The 19,198-nt window shown below is 48.4% G+C and overlaps 1 protein-coding gene across 3 annotated transcripts in view; it reads right to left on the bottom strand.

The window, feature by feature from the left end:
* The window catches only part of PTPRF (protein tyrosine phosphatase receptor type F), a 390,245-nt gene that overhangs the window by 62,429 nt on the left and 308,618 nt on the right, over positions 1-19,198 (bottom strand). For all 3 annotated transcript variants that reach the window (XM_034063545.1, XM_034063546.1, XM_034063544.1), the window contains exons 8-12: positions 12,881-13,150; positions 9,531-10,112; positions 8,830-8,963; positions 7,709-7,853; positions 2,269-2,574 (exon numbers count right to left, since the gene is read on the bottom strand). In XM_034063545.1, the coding sequence (XP_033919436.1) occupies positions 2,269-2,574; positions 7,709-7,853; positions 8,830-8,963; positions 9,531-10,112; positions 12,881-13,150 (1,437 nt within the window). The remainder of the gene's footprint in view (positions 1-2,268; positions 2,575-7,708; positions 7,854-8,829; positions 8,964-9,530; positions 10,113-12,880; positions 13,151-19,198) is intronic.

The following is a 19,198-nucleotide window of genomic DNA, read 5'->3' on the forward strand; positions in this document are numbered from 1 at the left end:
CACTGAACTCAGTCAGATAAAGGGGCCTGTGGGAATTGTGACAGCTCTGGGGACTGTATTTCATGCACGGCTAGCTGAATGCTTTTTGATAATAAAATGAAAAATTACACTGCACACAAAATATCAATTTTCTTGCAAGGTGAGGCCCGTTTAAAAATGTATTTATACCCTATTTACCATTTGGAAAAATTACCTCCTTATTACTTTTTGCTCTTGCATTGACTGTGACAAAAATGTCAATGCTAAAAAATGAGCTTCTCAGTTGCTCCTGGAAAGCTGCTTCCGGCTGAAGCAGCTGCGAACAGAGGTGTGCATTCCCTGCAGAGCACATCGCAGCTACCCAAGTGCCTGGTACCCAAGTGAAGGACCCAGGCTCCATTCTAGCACCTCTACTGCAGCACCCTTTCCACCCTTCACCGCCCTGGAAAATCCAGGGGTTTGGGAACCCTGTACGCCCCAATTCTCAGCACAGCAAGAAATAATCAGTATTATATAATTAGGGATGGATAGCTGACAAGCAGACATAATGAGGAATGCTATTTCAACCAACTAGATGGGAAGAAACAGCTACCCAGCAGGTAAGCACAGTTTTTAAGCTGCAGGGCAATTCATTATTTTCCCCAGATGTCCTTCTTAATTGTAGATAATTAAATAAAATAGAAAAAGGAGGAACGGAGCACTTTAGCACCATGAGGCCAGCTCAACGTATGGGAATGTAGGGGGCTGCGCTTGAATAGTTACCTCCTTCTGGCTGGAGCAGCCTACACTGTAATCTGCAATTCACTTAGTGCAGTGACCTTGCACAAGCCACAGGGCTCTCCTGCCCTAGCATGACACCAGCTGGGAGTCCAAGCGAAAAACAAGATCCTCCCTGAGAACCAGGCAGAAGCTGCTTGTCAAGCTCTGCTGGCAAGAGAAGGTGGGAGGCCTCGGCAGGAGATATGGAGATGTTGCAGGGACATGAAGAGATGTGTGAGCACACCACAGTGAAGAACACTATCTTACCCCATTATGGGAATATGTGCTGTGTCTGAGACCCAAACAGGCAAAGTTCGATTTGTTTTCAGATCACAGTTTAGCATTTTTCTTTCCTTCATCATGGCTATCTACCAAACATCAGCATGTCAGAGGAATATGAAATCACTCCTGACAGCTAAGCTGGAATGTCCAACCATGGTGCCCAAAAACCAAGTGAGAGTGCTTGCTGCGACATTTCTGGGGTAGCAGCTTCCCCTGGGCTACAACTCTGCTGAATGAGAACTGAAGCAAACAATAGAGGCAGCAGGACACACACAGACGTGTTTGCCAGCTTAGGAATGCAGTCAGCGAGCATTCCCAGACACTGCTTCCAAAGCCACGGAGACATGGGGGACACTGGCAGCCCATTTAGGGAAACTGTAATGTGCCTGGTTTCAATTTGCTATGCTGACTGAGCAATGCAGAGATGATCCCTTCTTTGCCTGGATGCTGCATCTCTTTCTTCTCCCATTAAACCTGCAGCTTCTGGGGTCAGCATGAAGCCACAGAAGCTCATACTGTCACCCTGAGCTCTGACACTTTCAAAGGAAATAGCTTAAGTCACGATGACATAACTGACAGCCCTGCTAATACAAAGCAATTTCTCTTTAAAGCTGTCGTATCCAGTAAAGTGCTCTGTCCATGTGATATTCTGACTCTTGAGCGGAAGAGCAGATTTATATAAGCTGTGGCTTGCCTGGAAGCTGGGGCAGGAAGGAGCTTTCCTGTGGTACCTGCAAGTTTCAGATGGATTTCTTTTCCCCTCTTTAGTTTGCTGGATTTCAGGTCAACAAGTAAACTTTAAGTCCCGATCTTGCTATGTGAGAGAAGCCTTTGGCTGAGAAAACTCGCATTACCTTCAGTAAAACAGAAAACCACCACCACCAAACACTAGAAAGCCGAATGGGAAAGCAGTGTACTGCCTCTTCATGTGTGCAAGAAGCACTGCTAACACACACAGGACCCTTGTGGGACCACACCAGGAGATCTGACCCACAGCCTGGAGGCAACCATATCATATCAAAGAAAGGGCCAGCAGAGCAATTCCCCTACCCCACTCCAGGGCATTCAAGGAGACTCACTCCTTGGAGCAGCTGACCAAGAACTGCTCCAAACAGCCTCTAGTCCTGTTTGAAAAGCACTCCCAAGGCCAATATCCCCACTCCCTTTCCCCTGTTTTCCAGCAGCTCAGCTAGGAGAGTCCTGGTTACCGCAATGTGGTAGCTGAAGTAGCTGTTCAGGAACACCTACCATCTTCATCAGTGCGCACGTGCACGGGGATGCTCTCCGGTCCTGGCCCCACATCGGTGTGAGCCCTTACCCACACCTTGTACTCGGTCCATTTCTCCAGGTCCTTGATCTCCCAGCTGGAGTGCTCCCGTCCAATGCCATCCACCACATGCTTGGTGTTGTCATCTCCTTCCACTGCCTGGTAGGCAATGGAGTACTGGGTGATGACCCCATTGCGGCTCTGGGCAGGCGGTGGCACCCAACTTACCCGGATGGTAGTGGAGCTGGTGCTTACACACTCGACATCTTGGGGTGGGGCAGAGGGGGCTGGGGATAAATAAATGAAGTGGGGAGATGAAGGGAAATGAGTGGAAGGACAAACAAAAATGCACAGGGAACTTTTACCCAGCCAACAGAACACTGAACATACACATGGACATTCAGCCAGCAGCTTCCTGGACAACTGCCTGCCTGCCTTGCAGATCAAAGATGGCACTAGGGGCAATTTGTATTTGAAAGCCTGATGAACAGCATGGAGACAGAAATGCTGTTCTGCATCAGAGAACACCTCTTCCCAAAGCAGTTCTGGACACTCACTTTACCAAACACAACAAATGGCAGTAAGGGAAGGATTGTGAGAGAGAGAGACTGGTGGGGAGAAGAAAGATGCTTTCAGTGAAGATCTGAAGCAGATGGAAACCAGAAGAGGTAGGAAGCTACAGAAGGCAAGAGTGGCAGAAGGGAAGCTCACACACCAGATTGTATGAAGGCTTGAAAAACCTGCTCCTAGTCAAGTGAAGGAAACAAAAGAGGGTAGGAAAAGCAGGTGACTGAGGCTGCCTGGAGTGTGTCCAGGCGGGGTTTGGAATCACAACCATCAGCTGTGAGCAGCACCCTGACCCAGGCACCACGTGGAAACAGGAGATAACATGGTTGTGCTGCTCTGCACGTGTGCCTAGTATCTGGGACTGACTGCTTCATGCCTGTCAAACTGGTTACCTGCCTCAGGAGCTTCCTGGCCTATGGAGCTGTACAGGGGAAAGCAGGCAGGTCTTGTCTCCTCACAGGCAAAAAACCCATCTGTGGTTTGCATTAATTAGTAAGCCCCAGCAATGTTAAGTGGCCACAAGGAGAGGAATGGGATGTGGGCAGTGGATGCTTCAGGATGAGAAGCAGTTGCTGCTATACAGCATTGCTGGGGAACAGCAGCAAAACAAATCTGGTAGGTGAAAAGAGGAATCAGGAAAGAAGAGACAACCTAAACAAGACAGAGCATCCCTAGACAATTGCCTGGTTCATTCCCTTCTCCAGCCTTGCAGAACTGCTGTCCTGTTGCAACAGGGAGCCAACAACATGGAAGCCCTCCCACAGCAGCAGCAGGCTCCTCTCATTTGGCCTCACTGCCCAGGGATGCTGCAGACAGCATGCCTGCAAAGAAGGCAAGGGTGGAAAGAATGAAGAAGGAAGGGAACCCACCTGTTCAGGGAAGGCACAAGGGAGATGGGTGCAATCCCAGGTGCTTGCACAGAAGGGAAGAGCCCTAAACAGAGAGAGAAGGGCACTACCACAAAACATAGCACACGCAATTGCTTTAAATTTAGGGAGCTTCTGGCCTGCAAGAAGGCTGGTACAAGGTATCTTGCTTTGCTATGGCAAATGAAAGGCTGCTTCCATTCTTCACTGCACCCAGAAACCTAAAAAAGGCTGAAAAAAGACTGGCGCCCTTCCTCATGCTGCAGTCCTTGAAGCCATCAGTGCACCAGAGACAGCCCTCGTAGGGCACAGGGACAAGGCTGCCTGCTCACTGCCTGCACAAAGGCAAACTCAAACCTACATTACCCCAGTTAGCAGCGGGGACCTCAGATAATGAAAGCACCCAAAAAATGTGCCTTGGCTTTCTTGGGCACAGGCTGGTAGTGGGAAAAGATTTTGGAAAGCTGGGGAGAGCAGCACTTCCCAATGCCACTGGTGACCTCTGCTTGTAGAACACAAGGCCCATTTGCTTGCAGAGACAGTCACAGGCTGCCTGTAACTCTTTGTGCCCGCCTCAGTGCTCAGGGAGGACGGCCCATCTCCCACACCTTCACTGAGGTGTCTGGAGAGAGGAAAGATGGAGGGAAAGTGGGCAGTGATGGATCTGGAAGAGATGATGCCTGAGCAGAATCAGACTGCTGCTATGGGAAAGAGAAATCAAAGCAGTGCGTGGAAGGGAAGCAAGCAGTTGCTTATGTGAGGGAAGGCTGATCCTGCTCTGCCAGCTGGTATACAGGAAGGGAGCAAGGGTAGAAGATTAATCCTCACACTCTTTTGGTTAATCAGCAGAGAAGTGGCAGGGAAGAGAGTAGGAAGATGTAACACCAAAGCAACACCAAGAGTGAGCTCACAGAGGGCTGAGACAAAGCAACTGGTCAGAAGGGACAGATGAGACATAAGGAGCTTGAGAAGCCTTTCCTTTGCCACGGTCTGCAGAGAGCCCATTCATGGAAGAGATATGCTCTGGCTTTGCTGCTCCACAGCATCACTTAAGATGGGGGAGTGAACTTCTCCAAAGGCAGCTACGGCTGGCAGGGTGGGCAGGTCAAAAGTTGACTGGGTAAGAGTTATAAACATGATGTGCAAGGCAAAAACTCAGATTAACATGTAAAGAAAACAAAATAAAATTTGGTAACATGAGCAGGATCAACTTAAAATGCATAAGGAGTGGGACTGTCCCTCCTGGGGCCAGCAAAGAGCAGACTGGGTGGCAGCATGCACCCACACACGTAGAGGTACCCACACTGCAAACCTCTGCTGCCTCCAGGCTACTCACACCAGCCTCCCCCGCTGGTCCATAGCAGCCCTGTGCACCCATCCAGCCCACCTACTCTGTAAGCTAGGGAAAAGGCAGCTTCAAGACCCACCTTTGTATTTTAAGCGAGAACAGCATTTTAATGCTGAGGCCTTATGAGCTCCTCTCCTGCATCACACTGCTTGCCTGAGGCAGTGCAGGCTCCTGGAAAACTCCCCCGTGCTCCTCAGGCCCTCAAAGCAGCACTGCTTGTACGCTTTGCAGGGTGCCCAACAACTAAGTAAGCAGCTTAGCAGGAAAGACATCCCAGAGGCTTCTTAGAAGATGGGGTCCAAGCTGTGCTGCTTGAAGGGTGCAAAGGGGCACTGCATCCATCTGGCCTTCCTGGAAAAGCACCCCTATGACTCCTGAGCAGGGATGCCACAAGAAAAGCCCAGCAGCAGCAATGCAGATGTCCTTCTTCAGTCCATTAGTGACTCACTAGTGATGATGTGCCTCCTACCTTACCATGACTGTGTTTGGGCCAGGAATAAAGCCTGAAGACAAGGCTATTTGGAAAGCAGGAGTCTCACTGCTCCTGCAGTTTGTGTCCCACCTCAACATGTCAACCTCCAAGATCTAACAGCCTTTCTCAGGGCTACCAGATGGAAGAGTGCAGGAAGGAGACCAGTTTGAAACTGGGAGCAACACTCTTTCTAGACTAGCAAATTCTAAGGCCATAGGGGACCAATCAAACCATCTGATGCTATGTGAAGATCAAAGAATTTCTGCCTGGAAGTTGTGCCCACAACTGCTGAGCTTAAGCAGAGCTTTCTGAAAGGCCTACTTGACTTTGAGACCCCTAGTACCCAAGAATTCATTCTGCCCTGGGACTGTCCAGCCAATGATTTGTCACCCTCACTGAAGAGCCCACTAATAACTGCTGAGGACTTATAGAATAGAGAGTCACCACAAATATTCTCAATTAGGGGCCTGTAAACCAAGACCTAGTCACTTCTTGGATAAATCAAAAGAACTTGTAGGTCCCTCAGTATAAGGAGGGTTTTGCTGCTCAAGCAAAGGTATTCCTGTGGCTTTTGGCCAAACCTCTTCTATCCTGTGCATACTTCTCTTACTAAAGAGATGCCAGAACCAGGCAGCTACTGCTCCACCAGCCAGTAAAGCAACAACCTTAAAAACAACAGTATGAGATCCCCTGTGAGCAGACAGAATGTGGAAAAGGTCATGAGAAGATGTTCGCCTCGAAGAGTCCACGAAGCAGAGGTTGTGCTTACTTGGACTGTTGTGAGACTCTGAAGGACTCATTTATGCATGGCGTCGTCTCTGATTAAGTGTGTTCAAGGATAAGAGCATCCACTGATGGAATTAATTTAAGTGGCAGAAGAGTTGCTTCAACCTTTGCCTATCAATACAAAAGCTATCTGAGATAGGTATACAAATCCCCACACTCAGAATTTGTTCTCAGTGTTCAAATATTTATAACTGCATGATCTGAACCTTTCTCCATTCTCATACCTGCCTATCATGTGGCACTAAGCCACCATTAGCTCACTTAACAAGGTGGAGGAATCCCTGCGACTGATATGCTAATGAAGCTGAATTTTCCTCAAAGAGAAGGTCACTCCAGTAGTGAGCAGAGCTGCTCTTTCCTGCCTGAGCTCCCTTTCTAATGGCCATCTCAGGCTCTCAGCTGCTGTGCATGCTGGTGCCCTCCCTGCAGTGAAGGCTGTCTGCCTTTGCCAACTGCTCACCCCACATAGCTAGTAAATCCCAGACAGACGGTGCTAACAGAAATGTCTTTTTTCCCCCTTTTAATGCTCTTTGCATAATGGCAAGCCCAAAAATCGTTAGTGAAAACGAGCTTATCGCAGGGCCCTTTGATAGCCCTAATCTGCTTATGCACAGCACTTTGAGCTGCCAGTCAGAGCAATGCAAACTTCTGCTCTGTGATCACATGGAGCAGAGTGAGGATGAAAGTGATATTGCTTGGGTCACCTCATTATCTGGACTGTCTATTAACTCGGCTACAGCTTGTTCTGGTTTCTCCCGGTGCTGCAGTCCCAGAAGAAGCAGCTTTACTTGCTCATACAACCCAGGCAAACAGACACTTTGCCAAACTTTGACTCCTCCAGTTGCCTGAGAGCCACAAGCTCATCTGGCCTGAAAGAATGCCTCATCCTGCTATCAATCAAGTGTATGGACCAGAGATGAATTCCTGAGGAAGGAAGGCAGCTGGAATGGGAATTGAAGGGATGAATATCCAATGGTTTGGGGACAGCCACATTTAGAGCCAAACAGTCATATACTGCCTGCCCAGACAGCTTGTTTGCATGGCAGTAAATTCATAGAGATGCACAAACCCACTCAATCTCTCCAAAGCAAATTCCCAGCCTGTTTCACTCCTCCATTAGTTTTTATGAATCTACCCTAAGGGAAAGACAGCATGATCAAAGGGACATGAAGAGAGAACTTACCACTTGGGTGCACCCCCTCTGCCAAAGAGCCCTGATCCAAAACCCCGGCTGACTTTCACCATTACACCCTTCAGCAAACTGTATGCTGGCATCCCTGAAGACCCACAAGGGCAGAGGTACTGGGCTACTCCATGCCCAGGCGATGGAAATTGGACTGCTTTTGCTTTGTCTTCAGCAGTGTACAGTATCAGACACTTACTGGATTGGGCAGTTCTGGCTTCGATCATTGGGGTGTATACTCCTACCCCCAGCTCTGAGCGGGCACCCAGACGGAACTTATACAGCGTGTCTGGTTTGAGACCTTCCACAGCATACGAGGATGTTGGGTCAAACTCCACCTTTTGCTGTCAAATAAAAGGAAACACAGATTATTTGGTGTAGTTGGAAAATCTAGAAAAGCTGGTGCTCAGCTCTCCATGCCAAGGGAATAGGCAGCTGCATGACCCATTCTGGCCCCACAGAAAGTCACGGTCATGCTGTCAAACTTGTTGCAGTTCTGCAGGACATGCAGGGTGTGGAGCTTCTTGGGGAAAATACAAGGATCCTGGCAGACCTCTCTGACAGCCAGGCTACCCTGGTGTCCTGACTGCGCCGTCTTTGTGGGAATGCTGGGACTAGTTATACAATTCACGTGAGAGGCACAGGACACAAGTTTTTTTTCTCCCAACAGACAATGCCTGCCTGTGAAACAGAGTAAAGCCCTTGTCCTAAAGCAGTTGGGATTGCTAATGCACCTAACAGTGCCACTAAAGGACTTGTTTTGCTGTCACTTCACCTGAAGGGCACTTACTTCTGGCAGCTCTCATGCCACTATGAATACAGGAGGAGAAGAGGACTGTGAAGCTGCCTTTGCAGCTGAAACCAGCACTGCTTTTCATATATTTAGAGCTGGACTTCCTTTAAGGACCTGGCAGTAAATGTGGAAGGGCTCTCTCTAGGACGCCCTCAACCTGCTCCTTCAGTGTAACCAGTTCTGGAGCTGCAGACACATACTGGAGGCCATTTCAGACCCACCTAGAAGACCTACTGTCTTTAAAGCCACCAGCAGTAAAGGTGCCTCAGGGATGGTGTCATGATATTCTGGAGTCTTTTTAGTCCCAAACCAGTCACTAGTTGCTTTGTTAGGCATCAACAAGCACTGCTGAGGTCACTTACACAGAAGCCAGAAACTGCCATACTCCTATACACACCCCTAAGACAGAAGAAATACAGAGAAGAAATGGTCCTGTTGTCACCTCAGCTCAAGCAGACACCTTCCCCAAGCTGCTGAATTGGTGTATCTGGCCCCAAGTGCTGCTAATGAAGAGGCAGGATCCTCACCTGGGTGCCATCCTCCCCTTCCCAGTACAGCAGCTCGTATTTGGTAATGCGTTCCTGAGAAGCAGGCAGCCATGTCAACAGGATGCGGGTATCAGACTCTGCTTCTGCCTGGAAGTCAGCTGGCTGGGCAGGAACTGGGGACCAAACACATGGTTAGTGCCGGGAGGCATATGCAGACAAAGGAGTAGCATGGCTTTGCAGAACTTGTGTTTCACTGTGCGAGGACCCTCTTTCTTTCTTTCTGGATTCTCCCTTCCTCCCTTTCCTCCATATTGTGTTCCTGGAACAATGCAGGCAAATAGCAAGCACCTTTGGGACCTAGGCGGGTGACTATGGGAATCATGCTCACTTCCAGCCCCTGAATGCATCCCAGCTCCTTCTTTCCACATGCATACTGAGACCCCAGAAGGGTTCAGCACAGTCACATAGGTGCCGATATCCATGCCCAGGGCCTTGTGTCACATTTTTAGCCACTGTATACCAGACAAAACTGTGGGCTGCATTACTTGCAGAGATTGACACCAACTACCCAGGACAAGCTGATGGCTTAAATCTGATAGCTGTGGGGTGGGAATGCCACTCTGACATGCAACTGATTGATCATCAAGTGCAGTTGTGATGCCTGGTGTAGATCAGACACACAGCTGAGCCGCACACCACTGGGGTGCACATGGAGCCATAGCAGCTCATTCCATACGTACCCCCTTGCTGTGTTTTGACCTGGATGATGTCCGAGGGGGGTCCATCACCCACTGAAGTAAAGGCCAGGACACGAATGCTGTACGTGGTCCCCGTGATGAGGCTCCCAACGGTGGTAAGGTGACTGTCATCAGTGTTGTGTTTCTGCCACATGCTCAAAGGCAGATGCGGGTCAGTGGTATAGTAAACACGATACCCTCGGATCTGTCCATTTGGCTCCTCTGGCTGCTCCCACTGGACCAGCATGGTGCTGGCGCTCAGCATCCGTGCCTGGACTTTGAGGGGTGGACTTGAAGGAGCTTGCTCTCCTGTCCGGGCCTCGACCAGCTCACTGGGGGGACCCCTGCCAATGTTATTGACTGCAATAACCCGGAACTCATACTCCGAGAAAGGGCTGAGCCCACCTATGCTATAGCGGGTTGTTGCCACACCATCCACCTCCTGGAACTGACCCTCCAAAGATTTGGGCTTGTACTGGATGACGTAATATGAAATGGGGTCGGAGTTGCCTGAATCCCAGGTGAGGGTCACGCTGGTAGCTGTCGTTTCAGTCACTAATGGCTCTGTTGGAGGTTTTGGCAGTGCTGCAATTGGAAGGCAAAGAGGTGTGATTTAAATAATTCAGTCAGCTCAAACCCTGCAATGTGCACGGGGATAAAAATGGAGCTGCCACCTCCCATTAACATTCTTCTTTAAAAGGCAGAAATCATTTCATACTCTACAACATGCATTTTTATATTACCATATATTGCTTGAAGTGGTTCTTAATGGAAGGATAAACAGAGCAATCATGTTATTAGATGTGCTTGACGCACTTACCAGCAGCAGGCTAAATAAAGGTAATTCAACGGGGATGCAGGAATGTTTCTGTCATGGGGGTTCAGCTGGCAGTGGGAAGGTGCTTGCTGGGCTGGGCTAGCCCCAGAAGCCAGGTGTGCAGCTGATTTACAAGGGATACAATAAAGCAATCAGAGCACCACAGGTAATCTGCAGCTATGCTCCTGCTTCCACGGAGACAGCATCTTAGGCCATAGGGAATTCATGGACAGTGCTGTTAGACGGGTTGATGGGGGAATGTCTTGTAAGTATTACAACACATGCAGGAGGGATACAGCCAGAGAAATTACCAACTTTCACATCCACTATTTCACTGGGTGGTGTGTCAAACTGCAACCAGATAATAAACTGTTACACAAGTACTCCATGACACTGACATCTCTGAAGTGTTAATGAGAACACAACTATCACAAGCAAACATTTCTGGATTTGCCATTTTACCAAGACAACAGAGAAAGAGAAGGAGTGTGTGAGAGAGATTTGCAGAGTACAATGACTGAATTAAAGTCTACAGTAAGCTTAAAACTCCTATGAGCCACTCTAGTTAGTCATTAGTGACTTGTAATGCAGCTGTGCTTGACAAGGAACTAGGAAAAATGCTCAGCCCAAATTAAGATCCTCAAGTATTTAATTGTTTGGCAAAGCCAAAAGGTTTCCAGTTTCCACATGGTTCAGCTGAGGAGGGCAGGCTCTATAGCACAAGAGACGCTTTTTCCAGTGCTACTGCAACATGGACCACTGAGAGATCGGTGAGGACTGAACTGGCTCAGGAGGAAAGGGCATGCAACCCACAACCAGACATCACACACCTAGTCATGGATGACTCAGGGAGGTCAAATATCCTGCCCAATATTACAGCCTGATGTAGTATACGTATCATAGCAGCCTCTCTCAAGCTTTCAAGGACAGATGACACTCATCCACCCTTTCCTTTGGAAGTTTGACTCTTGCCAGTTTATGCATGAGAGTGCAGCCTGTATGTGAGCAAGGCATCGGTCTCGTACCTTCGATGCACTCACTGCAATTAGCTCTGTGTCATTGTGCTTCTCCTGTTTAACCCTGCAAACTGTCTATTTTCCAGCAAGAACAAGAGAGGCAACACTGGATGAAGGAATTAGGGTCAGAGGCAGTACTATATGCAGAGTGAAGGTGCAGAAAAGACAGACAAGAGAAACAAGGAGGAAGACAACGGGGTAAAGGAGCTGAGCAGACTGCTCTCTGTCCTGGGGACCTCTGCAGCCCTGGGGTGGCAGTGGGCATCATGTCAGCCAAAGAGGGAGTGAGGCAGAGCTGTCTCAGATACAAAGAGGTAAATACTGGAAACCATCAGGGCAATGGTGCAGTTCCCACCTCCTCCCTCTACATCCAAACCACCTCATCATGACCCTTTCTTTCATAAACTCTTGAGTAGGTACTATAACCAAGGCAACCCCTGTGCTCTGTAAGAAAACAGGGGCTGGAAAAGGTACTGACAAGCAGGCACCATGAGTAAATGCGACGCTGTGCAGCTAAGGTTAAAAGCATCCTCTGACCAGCACCAGGGAAAAGAGAATTTGCTGTTAATCTTCAGGCCAGAGAGGGATAACACTCAGTTCTGTGATTTGTTCAAGCAGGAACTCGATGCTAGAGGTGGCCCTAGAGCAGGAGGGGTCCTGCAAGAACAGAGAGAACAGGCAGACTCAAAAGATGATGTATCTGTGGAAACCTGATCTACAAATCAATTGTAAGCAGAGGAGGAAATGGATAGTGTGGACCTGCTTGGTCCCAGATGGGAAAGGCAGGGCACATGCTTCAGCCTCCCATTACAGAGCTGCCTGGATGGGCTGCAATGTGGTCAGCAATCAGCAATAATGTCCTCTTTGGTGCAAAGCTACCTGTGAAATGGCAGCAGGAAGCATACCTTAAGGACAGTAACAAAAGATGGAGAAAGGAAAAAAGGCAGAGCAGAAAGGGAGAAAAGAGAAAATTGACAGAGGAATACACAACAGTTAAAAAATGAACAAAGACAGCTCTTCCCTGCAAGGGGAGAGCAGGAATGCTCATTCTGGTGAGGCCCACAGGCACTTCACACTGCTGAGATGAATCTTCTTGTCTCACCCTTTTTGCAAGGGACATCTCTGTGCCAAACAACTCTGACTAGACATCCACAGCCCTCTTTCTCCAGGACAGTCTGTGGCCTACCATTGTGCTGAGCTGATCCTGCTGATACACAGAACAAGCCAGAAACTGTTGGATGAACAGGCTTGATGAAGTCTCCTCATGGCATCACAAGGACTCGGTCTGACATAAACCTGTCTCCCATCATGCCACATGTATGTGGAAACATGTAGAAATGACCTTCAAAGCAAATACTACACTGTGAGCAGGAAAAAACTAAGTCGTGAGTTTGGAAACCTCCCTTACAAGATGGAAAAGTCACAGGAGACTGCAGCCAATTTCTGCATCCAGTGATGCTTTGACAAAGGGCTACACTATTGAAACCCAATCAGAAGCACCACAAGGAGTAATTGTTTACCTTTGACAGTGATCTGGGCTGTGGCTTCAATCATGCCAAGGGAGGAGATGGCCACGCAGGTGTAGTTGGCAGACTGCACAATGTTATTCAGCTCCAGGACGTTCCTACCGACGGGCATCTCATCCTCTTTGGTCAGTTCCTCCACACCAGCCATCCACTTCACGTAGGGCATTGGAGCACCTACTGCCACGCACGTGAGGTTCACGCTCCCCCCAGGCATCACCTCATGGTTGCTCGGAGGGATAGAGAATCGAGGAGCAACACGCCGCACTGAAACAAGGAAGAGACAGCTAGTAGGGTCACAGAACCAGCAGAAAGCACTCAGTTGCATTGCGGTGGTACGTGAGGGGGGTTCAATAGTTTTGCCTGTCTATCCCTCGGGACAGATAAAATGAAGTGCAAAAGCTGTTCCCTGCTTTGCCAAATTGCACACACTTTGCTCTCCTTCCTTAGCCACTGGCATCTTATTAGAAGAACTCATTAAGGGATGGATGGCTCAATCCATTCCCTCCAAACATAGCCTTTTGAAATCATATTACTAACATGAAACATTCCTCCATTTAAATTACATTCCTCTAATTAGAGAGCATGCACAAATGCCAGTCACACACTCTCTCTGTGCAGGGCCCACTAAAGCTCTGCAAAACAGAATTACCTGCTCAATTTATTAGCTCTAGAGTAAAGCAACCTGTCCCCTAAACCTCAGAGGGTTTGGGCAGGAGCAGGAGAAGGGTTTCTTTTGGAATTAGCACACGTGCACTGCTAAATAAAATATAATTCCTTTCAAAATGTAGCTCAGGTTCTACCTTGGCTCAGAAAAAATAGTCACCAGAGCTGCATGACATTGTCAGGGCCCGTACAGATCACATTGCTGGGCAGGAGAGAACTAATCATGACAGATGTGAGATCATATCCATTTTGACAGAAGAGAGCTGGGCTGGCAGAACCCTTCCCACCTTTGTGGCAGCACTTCGGGAGATGTATTCCTCCGTATTTCATTGCACAGCTTCTCTTCATATCAATCCCTTGCTGGGTATTTCATTCAAGACTTATTTGTAAGCAACTCTCAGCTACAATAAAGCTCTAAAGCTGCCTGCCATATGCATTCCCGTCAGGAAAATGACACTGAGAAATGAGGCCCCTTCTTCAGGGTTAGTGTTATGGGCCTATTTAAGCAAGGGTACAGAAACAACTGTGCTCGGTAAATCTTTTGTCTCCTCTGGGCAAGCTCATTTTAGTCTGTAGTTAAAAAGGGAAACTGCTAGAACGTGTCTCGCCCAGCAGCCCTGCTCTGCTTTAGCCTCCTCCACCAGAAAGGCAGCCCCAGAGCAGCGGCCGGGTTCTGATCGGCTCCCAAGGAGCCTCTTCCTGCCAATTATGCTCCTCCATCAGTGCATCGAGCTGGTGGAACAGCCAACAGTCGTGGTGCTGGGGGCAGGTGGAAATGGGGCAGGAGCAAGAGCGGTGCCAGCTCACAACACGCCACAGGCACAACCGGCCCTACGGGAGCTGGGGGACAAGAGGGACACTGCTCTGCTGGTCTGGCTCCTGCTACCATGGTGTCTCTGCAGGCAGTAAAGCTGCTAACAGCCCGGTGAGCAGCAGAGGTGTCAGCTCTGCTCGCCAAGCTGACTCTCCCCAAATCAAATTCCACTAGTGCTCTCTGATGGCTCATCCCCAAAGCAACAGGCTTACAGAAATAGACTGAACACAGAACCCCCCACGCTAGCATGTACAACAGAGCTAAGACTTTGTGATAAATTAGACAATACTGTCAACATCGTGTGTGTACTACACATTGTCTTGGTGACAAAACAGGGCTCATTAGCTCCTTACCAGCCAGGGGAAGGATAACTCGCCTTTCTTTTTATTTTTTTCTCCTTTTTTGAATGTCTAAATCCAAAGTCTTGCTGGTTGTTTCTTTTAATCAATTATTAAATCTCAAATCAATAGCTACATGAGTGATCGCCAGTGAGGCGTTACCTGACTGACGGGGCAGCACTCCCCAGACGAGACAGAACTGAAAGTGTACTCAAGTGCTACACAGTCATGAGAATACAGTTTCACCTGATGGACATGGCAATGGTTTAACATGATGGCGTGTATTTCCAACCAAAGCATCCCAGCACCATTCATTAAGTCAGGTTTCATTTTCCAATGAACATGGTGTTGAATTATTCCAGGTAGAAGCTGTTCAGTTTCCATTCCCATCCAAGGACCAAACCCACCCAATACTGTATTAAAACAAAAAAGAGCAAACCTCGAGGATAAAGCCATAGGTGTGCACAGAGCACTCACACATGCACCAGGCAAACAGGCACTGGAGGCCACTACAGAGCCAGACTGAAAGCAGTGCGAGGGCAGGACAGGGAAAGGGAAGGGGCACAAGAACTCATGCACAGGGGCATGGGAAGACAAAGAGACTGGAGAACAAGAGGCCATGCAGGAAGGTCATAGCTCAACATGCATGCACAAACAGATTTTGACTCCCAGCCTTGTGAGACCAGAGGCAGCACAGCCTGCTGCAGACTCCCCTGTACAACGCACTGTGCCCCTGTGTCAAGCATTGCTTTCAGGGTGCTCCTGGGGCCAGGCTGAGCCCCACCAGTGCCATGTCCCCCTTAATGTGTCCTGCAGAGGCAGTGGCTGCAGCCATCTCTCCCTGGGGAAGCCAGCAGCTGACTGCCCCTTGCTCCCCTGTGGACAGCACAGGGGAGATGCACTTCAAAGGAGCTCTCTCAGCAGAGCTCTGCAGGGTTGAAGGGAAGGGCTGAGCCCATTCAGAAGTGGCTGTGCCCTGTCCTTACCCCCAGGGGAGAAGCGGAGGTGACTGGTGCATTCGTGTGCCTAGAGAAAGGATGAATGGCAGGGAAAACTCTCTTGCAGACCAAACTGTATGGACAGGCTGCAGCATCACCAACCTCAACGTGGGCCATGCCTCCAGTATACTGCAGCCTGAGGCATGCCAGGAAGCTGTGGAGGCCTCAGCTCTCAAACATGGCAAACGTTTTAACAGTGGTTAAACAGGTCTCTGTGGTGGATTTTTGTGACCCAGCATGTCTGAGCCAGCCTCCCCCCATCAGCACACCGGCAGAACTGCTACGATGGTCTTGTAGCTCTGTATCAGAGAACAGCAGTGCCCAAGTCACTGCAGCTGCTAAAAATGGATGTCCCGTGTAGGGTCAGCTCTCAGCACAGGAGGTGGGAGGGCATCAGAGCAATGCCTTTGGTAAGAGATCTGGCCTGGACAATCCTGCGGCAGGAGCATGTACAAAGGAAGGGACAGCCTCCCATCCGCTCAGGGGATAATTGGCAGCTTCTTGTCCCAGTCAGTGTGGAGGGAGAAGGGGAGATGCTGTCAGTTAGCATTAGTGAAAGCTGGCAGAGCTCTCATAGCAGCTTGCAGAGCACCATCAACACATTCCTCAGGCTCAAGCCAGTGATTTAAGTCACTTGCTTTTCTAGCATAAGAGTCTGGTAATAATTTAAATCACTACAACTCCTCAAAAAGCAGCATTCTTAGAATTTCTGTCTAATTTGCAAGTCAAATCACATGGGCTAGCACAGCCCATGATGCTACCTTAAGTGCTCTGGAAAATTTTGTTGTTCTTCATTTATTGCAGCAATGAAATTTCCTTTTTTATTACAGTTTTCTTGACAAGAATTTGCAATTTTTTATTATTTTTTTTCCTTCTCTTTGGATAAAGATCAAAGAAGGTGGTTTGGAGGCTTTGCAGGGACAGCACAGGGAAAATTGCTGTGAATACTAAAATGATTTCAATGGACAATAGGATAATTCAGAGGTTTAGTTAAACCAGCAGACTGTCAAAAATGAGATTCATTGTCATTCATCCCAAGAATAGGCACTGTAAGGGCTCTGTGCTGCTCCACTATTTAGCACGCCTCCAGGTAGAGAGTGTTCTACCGGTAGAGAGCGGGAAGTGAAGTGAAACCCCAGAGCGGTGAGTAGTGCAGCGCAACCTGAGCCATGCCCTAGATCCCACAGGACAGGGAGAAAGGACAGCACGGAGACTGGTTCTCCACTCACTGAAGGGGTACGATGGGGAGGAAGGAGGAGAGCAGGCAACACAAGAGCCACAAAGGTTGAGACTGAGCAATGTTAATAATTCAGCATGCATTAACATGCACATTCCTTGCCTTGAGAGTAAAGAGCATGAATTGATTGCCTGGCTCCTTTCACCACAGGAGTGGCTGTTTCCTAATGGCTCAGGTTCCCTTGGAGGGTGATGTTACCCCCTTGGAGAACCAGGGACCCCCCCCTCCCTGCTACTGTCTGCAAGATTTGGAGGCTGAGGTCTGAGCATGAGTTCTCAGGGCTCACAGGTCATTGCTGTTGACTTCTCTCTTGTGTGCTGAGACACTGCTGGCATACAGTGAGACTGCTGGAAACATAACAGTGCCAGGAGGACTGCCCATGCTTCCAAAACCGTGTGGTTGTGCTAGGGAAGGGGAAACTAAACTCCTTTTCCCTGTTGGTTGTCTTGGCCACAGTACAGCTGAGCAAATGACAATGGTAAAGCCCCTCCCTCCAGCTAGCAGAAATGCAGGGACCTCTACTTGTCTGCCCCTGCTTCTGGGTTTCCTCCCCACCATGCTTACCTAGCATCTAACTCTGGGCTTCATCTTTCCCTTTCCTGGCACCCCCATCAGAGGCTTAGTGGGTGCTGCCCAATGGTGATGGAAAGCTGTGCCTATGCTCTGCCTGCTTCTGCACTCAGCTGCTTTGGTCCTGCTCTACTATCCTGACATCCTCTCCCCTTTACTCTTTCTCTGTACAAAGGAGCAGCAGTCTGAAGACCTGTTTGGTCTGAAGGAGGACTAGCGCTGCTTGGCCTGTGCTGCTCCTCCCTGCCAATAGGAATGACTAGTAGAGAGTCACACAGGGCCATGTCTTTAGAAAAGTGAGACTGCCTGATTTCATTACTCCAGCCAGACAAGCTGGAGGATCTGTGCTGCATGGGGTGTGCTCTTTCCCTAGCCACACTGCCTCCCTGCCCAGAACTCCCGCCTTCCTCAGGAACCATCTCCTCTGATTCAGAATAAATTTAGGAGATATCCTCACACATGATCATCAGTCTGCACGGTTTACTCATCTGTAGACACCCTTCATCTCACCCTAGTGCTATCATTTTAAAGAAGGACTTCAAATGGAAAGGCAGTTGCTAGTCTCACAATCTATTGACAGAATCAACAGCAGGAGAGGAAGAATTGGAACCAGAAAAAATGCATTTACAGTCTAATCTTGTGCTCAAACAATGCTGTACTATTTATGCTCCCAATGCATCCTTGAGTGCTGACATTTTATAGACAATTTCCAAAACAGGGCCTTGCCATTTTTGGATTATATTTCAGCTATAACTTTTAGGTCTAATTATTTGCGCTGACAACCACATATAAAAGAGGATATATCATTACAGTGGTGCAGCATTGGAGACACATCAGCATTCAGCATGCTGACATACTAATAGCAAAGTAAGGGAGAGCAAGATTGTGGAGCTATGCAATTTGCATTTGCTCTCTAAAATTTCTCTGATGAAAATAACACAACATTAAGGAGGGAAATAAGAGAAAAGATCCACTGTATCAAGATAAAATAACTCGTTAATAAATAACCTTGTAGCAGTCACAGAGCAATAATTAAATGCATGGGTTAGCAGTACACAGTTTTAAGTAAAGCTGGGAAAACGTAAGATGTAATTATCAGTGCCAAACAAATTATAAGCACGGCAAATCCCAATGGAATATTTAGAAACTAATTTCTGGTTTCCCATTAAATATTTGTGTATGTGGGTATTTTTGGGGGGGTGGGAAGGAGGGGTCGACACAAAGAATGAGAAATTATCCACTCCTGCTGGCTTATATCCATTCTCAGCTGCCTCCCCTCTGCTAAACCATGCGGCTAAAACGTTTAAGTGCCCTGTCAAAGGTTCATTCTCCAGAGGTGCCTGAGCCATCACAGCGGTGCTCCAAATTTACTGAAATCTGGGAGGCTTTGGGCCTTGGCTTTAATTTCTTCTCTTTTCTTCCTCGTTCTCATTTTTCATCATTGTCTTGGGCTCAGGTAATTTTATCCTCTATGAAATCTATTTTTAGAGGGTAAACAACAAGGGCCCTGTGCCTCAGTACAATCTAAATGAGAGCACATTCCAGGGAGAGAAACAGGAGTGAAGTCAGTGTACTGGAACAACTACTATGACAACTTGTTAAAACTTGTTGCAATGATGATTGTAAGACCAACTCATGCAGGTGCCCAATGGTATTTGTGAGAGGAGCCAGGGTCTCTCCCTGGGAGAAGCT

This window comes from Melopsittacus undulatus, chromosome 6, assembly GCF_012275295.1.
Source record: "Melopsittacus undulatus isolate bMelUnd1 chromosome 6, bMelUnd1.mat.Z, whole genome shotgun sequence".
Lineage (NCBI taxonomy): Eukaryota > Metazoa > Chordata > Aves > Psittaciformes > Psittaculidae > Melopsittacus > Melopsittacus undulatus.